Source organism: Pyrus communis, chromosome 11 (assembly GCF_041283825.1).
Source record: "Pyrus communis isolate YQ-2024b chromosome 11, ASM4128382v1, whole genome shotgun sequence".
In the NCBI taxonomy this organism is placed as follows: domain Eukaryota; kingdom Viridiplantae; phylum Streptophyta; class Magnoliopsida; order Rosales; family Rosaceae; genus Pyrus; species Pyrus communis.
In genome coordinates this window covers 25,538,219-25,544,866 of record NC_142575.1, presented here as the reverse complement: position 1 = coordinate 25,544,866, position 6,648 = coordinate 25,538,219, and the positions used below count along the sequence as shown (strand labels likewise).

General features: G+C 34.9%; 1 protein-coding gene across 1 annotated transcript; it reads right to left on the bottom strand.

Moving 5' to 3' along the window:
* Positions 1-259: 259 nt before the first annotated feature.
* LOC137743746 (uncharacterized) lies at positions 260-1,636 on the bottom strand. The gene is made up of 3 exons (XM_068483690.2): positions 921-1,636; positions 681-749; positions 260-575 (listed from the first exon to the last, which is right to left on the bottom strand). The coding sequence occupies exons 1-3, from the start codon at positions 1,407-1,409 to the stop codon at positions 510-512; spliced, it is 624 nt and encodes a 207-aa protein (XP_068339791.2). The 5' UTR covers positions 1,410-1,636; the 3' UTR covers positions 260-509.
* Positions 1,637-6,648: the final 5,012 nt, after the last annotated feature.

Here is a 6,648-nt window from a genome sequence, read left to right as displayed (position 1 = left end):
TGCATATACAACACACATACATGTTCTGAAGAAAAAAAGACATCAAACTAACAGTTGTAATTTTTTTTTTTTTTTGTTACTGAAACTAATAGTTGTGAATAAGTAAGAGAAAATTAGCAGGCAACATTAATGAAAGATATAAGATGGATCCCATCCTTCGACCTTGTAAAATTGTAATTACAGTTTAGGTATGCGGCCAATATTATTGTGATCATATTATAAACTTAACGGGAAAAGACTATATATATATAGTCTACAGTTGCTGGACAACTGGTTTTGGTATTGTTCTTGCTGAAATTGATACATGAAGTGTGCTTCCTCAACAACAATGAGAAAAGCAATCGACCATATTATGTACAGAATCAAATATCGAGAGCGAGAGAGAGAGAGATGTATGTTTTAACTGAAGTACTAGTATATGGATGATGATAACAATAATTCATACAAAATAGTTTGCTATCATAGAGAATGGAACTAAGCAACGTCCTCTCGTCTTCAGTTCTGTGCAGTCACTCTCTCCCGATAAAGCCCGATTCAGTTCTCTCATCCATCCTGCCAGAAGTACTTCCTTTCTCCTGTAACAGAAAATTTTCAAAGCACTATCAATTTAATAATTAATTGTTTGCAAAAATAAACAACCAATTTAATAAAAAATAGTGAGGTAAATTTTTTTTTTTTACCGTATTAGATATGTCTGTGTCATCTTTTTGCAGTGTTGATTCCACATTTGACTGGCTGTGATTGCAAACCTAATTGAAATACAAAATGGAAATTAATTAAATCTTAAACAAATCTGAACAAAAATAACAGGTATATTGGGAAGCATAAGTTAAACATTTCACTTGTAAACAACATGATTAATTGAAAAAAAAAAAAAAAAAATTGGACCAACAAAAACAATTAGGAGACAGGATAGTCACCGTGGGAGTATTTACTGGAGAACTAGCTGTGTCTTCCAAAGCATCATCAAGCACAGCTTCTTTGGGTTTTCTCTTAATCATGAAGCTAGATCTATTATAACCTCCATCCACGCCAAACCCTAAAACTTCTCCTTTAATAGTACTCGACTTTCTGGCAACAGAGGAAGCAGCGCCGGAGATTATGGAACAGTCTTCATAATCGTATGAGGAGAAAGAACTGCGGTCATTGTCATCATCCTCATGATTACTGCTTATCAAGAAATCTTGCAAGTACATAGTCCAACTACTCTCCTGAGGGGACTCTTGAGTAGTGGTTATTGTATTAGAAGAATTACCTCTTCCAATCATGGAGTTCATGGAGCGAACTTCCATCTGTGTACTAGTGCTTTGAACTAAAGATGAAGAAAATAGAACAAGGAAATATAGGTATGGTGTTGGTATTAAACTGTTGGGAAGCTGAAGAAAGAAAGTCCAGAGGAGAGCAGGCATATATAGTCGAGAACAAAGAGAATACTGGGATTAAGAAACTAACAGCATAAAATTCTTGACGTGGGGACCTTAAGGGAGTAGAAGCAAAATTTGGCTGCAGCAACTGCCAGAGAGAGAGAGTGTTGGACCTTTGTGGTGTAAGATTAGATGCCAAATATTTTTAGGGGTGGACTTACCTTTCCACTCATTGTGTTGAATGAGTCACGTATTTAGTCACCCAAGACAACTAGTTCTATGGTCATTTTGTTGTTATATGTATTCACCAGGAGAAATAATTATTTGTGTATGATCGATGCCTACTTATGAAAGACTTTGATAAACTGTAATAGTTTCTTCTATATATTTTCCAAAATGTTATCTCATTGTCTTTCCACAACTGACATGCCCCACCATCAACATTTTAAGCAAGACTAGTTATATTTTGTAGACCACTCTATAAAGTGAACTCTGTAAAAATCAACCAAATAAAAAATATTTATCCATTCGGTGAAAGTTGCCATGATTTCATTGTTTAATTGAAGAACACCGTTAATCTAAATAGATTTGATTTTGCTATTTTTTTTTAATAAAAATGATATTTAAAAAGTGATTTAGAAAATAAACGATTTAAATGATCAAATAATACTCTAGAATCTTAAAATAAAAAGAAAGTACAAACAAAAAGGTAGCTACCATTCCTATTAATTCTTAGCTCTAGCTAATTACACCTCACACTTACATAAGTGCTGTTATCTTATGTCCATCTCGCATTAATTCTTTTTCTAAAGGTAAAAGAATTATGTAGAAATTTGATTATCTAAAATGCTAGCAAACATTCTCATTCTACATTCTCTGTGACATCCCACATCGCCAAGGGGAGTGATCCTTAAATGTATATTTCAATCCTTACCTAGCACGAGGCATTTTGGGAGCTCACTGGCTTCGAGTTCCGTGGGAACTCTGAAGTTAAGCGAGAAGAGGGCTAGAGCAATCCCATGATGGATGACCCACTGGGAAGTTGCTCGTGAGTTCCCAAAAACAAAACCGTGAGGGAATGGTAAGCCCAAAGCAGACAATATCGTGCTATGGTGGTGGAACCGGCCCGGGAAGTGATCCGCCCCGGGTAGGGATGTGACATTTGGTATCAGAGCCTATCCCTGGCCGGAAATGTGCCGACGAGGACGTCGGGCCCCTAAGGGGGGTGGATTGTGACATCCCACATCACCCAGGGGAGTGATCCTTAAATGTATATTCCAATCCCTACCTAGCACGAGGCCTTTTGGGAGCTCACTAGCTTCGGGTTCCGTGGGAACTCTGAAGTTAAGCGAGAAGAGGGCTAGAGCAATCCCATGATGAGTGACCCACTGGGAAGTTGCTCGTGAGTTCCCAAAAACAAAACCGTGAGGGAGTGGTAAGCCCAAAGCGGACAATATCGTGCTACGGTGGTGGAGCGGGCCCGGGAAGTGATCCGTCCCGGGCGGGGATGTGACATTCTCAACTCTTCTTCTTATCATGTAATGATGCTTGATGATACAAAACAGGTATTTTCTAGAGTACCCTTTAAAGATCAACAACCAAAAGTCAACAACAAATCCGAAATTGTTTAGTTATCTAATAGTTATTCAATAAATAAAAGAACCATCATGTTAAATTAAAAATTTGGCAACGTTAATCAAAATTAGACTTTGGTAAACAAGTCGCTTTCGTGTCAAGACCATTATTCTAATGTGTCGCGTCATACCACTTGAATTATTTTAACATGTTTAAGAATTCAAACCCTAATTAACCCGACTAGTTAAAATTAACGGATTATCTGACCCGACCTGTTTGTACCCATTAAGAACAATATATACTTTAATAAATAATCAAATAAAAATTTCATATGAAATTACTAAATATTAGCATCTGAAATCGTAAGTTCCTTTGATTCAACAATAGGTTTACAATTTCATTAAGCACTACAAGTTTAGATATACATGCCACATAAATATTACTTTCAAAACACATCATACTATATGAAAAATACAGAACAATTATAGTATGTGTAATACAAAACTAGTATAGTACGTGAAAAATAGGCAGTGTACCATTCAACAACTTTGCTAAAAAAATACTTTGAAATATTTGGCCATTTTTTAAACTTTAATTTTTTATTTAAATTAATTACTATTTATGTTTCTTAAAAAATATGTTAAGAATACGTCTAGAATAAGTAAATTTTATGTGTAATGTTAAAAAGTTTGTTAAATAATTAGCGTTTTTATAATGTAAAAAGCACATACGCACATGCATTGCACGTTGGTGTTTTCAAAAATGTATAATTAATTTAATGAAGGGACCCACCAACTTTTCTTATCTTCGCACTCACCTTATTATTTCACCTCTCATAACAAACTTTTAAAAAAGTCAAACTCTTTGCCCACCCATTTTATCTCCAAAAGGCCCTTACATGGCAATTGAATCTGGTGAACTCAACCTTCGCTCACCACCACAACCTTGCATTCAATTTCTTTCTTGGCCGTTTAGAATTCCAGAATATGGTTTAAACCCCCATCCCCCTTTTTCAATTTTCAAATTTTAAATCATTATATCAAATGTTTTGAACAATTTAACATATTATATTTACACACACACACACACAATATTAACAATTTATCAATAATATTTATGTTAATTATAAATAAGTCAATTATGTATTGTGATATTCAAATGTATTTAAAATAAACAAAAATTACAAAATCTGCCACTGCAGCTGGCACCCACTTCAATTGATGCACCCTTTCTCATAGTTTTTATACTTTGCAATAGGCCAATACAGATCAGACAATGCACTGGAGTGTCAATTTTATGTTTTTATTTTTTGATCTCTATACGTGTTTTAGTCTCTCTTCTCGAGTTAAGTCGTTCTATACATTCTCGTCCCATTAAGAGCAAGAACTCTGTCAAAACTAAGAGAAGAGAAGGCCAATCTCTACAGACATTCATCCTATCTACATTTGCAGGTATGCATTTATGCTTACATATTAGGTTACTGAAGTATCATTATGTTTGCTTCTGGTTAGATATTTTGAGTAGTAAAGAGTGATTTAGTGACTTTTTGTGATTTTGTTAATGCTCAGTGGTGTTGATATAATACGTTGAGTTGGCACCAATAATTTCATCCACAAAGAATCTAATTAAGGCAACACATTCTCTTTACATGTGCCAAATTATTCAATTTTCCAAACTTCAGTCTATAAATTAGATTTTATAAAACAAAGGTTATGTAGAAAAGCCTATATTCCTAAGGTGTATATATGATATATTACCGAAATGTGGGTGACACATATAGACCCTCTTGGGTAGGACAAGAAACTTCTATATTAATTTAACTGTACACATTTTGGGGGATGAAGGGTCTCTATCCATGACTTGGAGAAGTAGTTAAGTTGAGGGCTCACCTTATATGTGGGTCCAAACTAGCTAACACATGATTCCTTGAGAAATTGTTCTTAATTTAGGTAAAATAGATTTGTGTTTTCTTTTTCAAAGATGCAAACAAATCATAGACTCTTTTTTTTTTTTTTTTTTTTTTTTTTTTTTTTTTTTTTTTTTTTTTTTTTTTTTTTTTTGTAATAGTTAAAGGCATGGTTCTTTCTTGAGGCGATTTACCATTGTTATACATAATTAACAAGTTGAGGACAGTATCAGTATTGTTAAAAGTGGGGCTCTCGGCACGTCTCTCTAATAATTCTACATGGTATTAGAGCCAGGAAGCGAGCCCGTACTACCACGTGATGGGTGGGTCTCCTAGGCCCTCCGTGACGATGGTGGGTCCCATGGCCCAGCGTGTAAGGTGAGTCCCCTTGGCTCCACGTGATTGCAGATGTGTGAACCTCCCATGTGTGACGTGGGTCCCACGTGAGGGGGTGTTTTGAGTCCCACATTGGCTATATAAAAAGAGAAATAATAGTTTAAATATCCTAACCCTACTCCAACTAAAACTGAGGTCTTTTGTGATAAAACCCCACATCTAACAAATTATGCAGGTGGTAATTAATAAGTTGGAGACAATATCGGTGTTGTTGGAAATGAAGCCTTGGCACATCTCTCTGATAATTCTATAATAAAAGCATATGAATAAAAGTGTCACATGGGCATTCATGCACGGGTGCCCTACTTGTTGCTCTGTACATGCCGCCACCACCACATACATGTTGGTTTGGGCACGTAGAAAAATAAGTCACCAAACCTAGACTTTATTAGTGTTCTAATCTTGTCCCTAGAAAGGTTGTTTTTAGAAAAATAGAAGCAGAAATTTTGATTCAATTTGTTTGGTTAGGTCGGACTTAAAATCCCACTCATAACTTCTGATGAGAAGTTGTCCATAGTGTTATTAGCTTACCGAAAGTATAACGTACTTACAATGATTAAGTTTGGAACTCTATGATGAACTTTAGACCTAGTAAAACTATTATGCTTTGTATGAGATTATACATCATAGTTTTGAGTAATTGTGAGTTAGTTTAGCTGGTTCCCTTCCACTTGCATTCAGTCTCGTTTTAGTTCAAAATTCTCCTTGTCAGAGGCTACCTCTCATATTTTTTTTTATTTTTTCTTTTTGTTTAGTGTCTTTATTCAAGTGAATAATATTCTCTTGCAGTGATTTGTCTTATGGTGAATTTACTTACAGTGATTTGATCTAAGTTCTTCATCATTGCTTTTCTACTCCTCCTTCATACCAAGTCTACTCCTGGTATTATTTCTCAAATACCTCCTACCATTTCCAAACTTTGATCAATCATCGATTTGAAGGACTTTGTTGCAATATGCTCCTATGTATGTTTTTGGCTAAGTTAAATCAAGACTCATATGTTCCATTTTAAGGACAATTAAATCATTTGAGATCAAGTTCAAATCCACAAATCCGTCAACTGCTCAACAAATTCTTCATGGCGAAATGCAATGAGTTCTATGATGGTGTAATGGATGTATGGTAGCTTTTTTTTTATTTTTTATTTTCTCTTGAACTAGTCACTTCATTTTCCTTTGTAAGTCTTGGGGTTTAGAGGGCCAGCACTGATTTTAGGAGACTTGGATTATGAAGGGCCTGCTGAAATTTCTCTCAACAAATCAAATTGGAGATGAAATTACTTTCCATAACTTTAATTAATTTGCTTACAAAAGAGAATTTATTTGAGCTAACTGAAATATTTGTGTGGTTAATATGCATGATACTACGTGAAATAAAACAAGGACCATTGTATGAGCCAGATAGGTG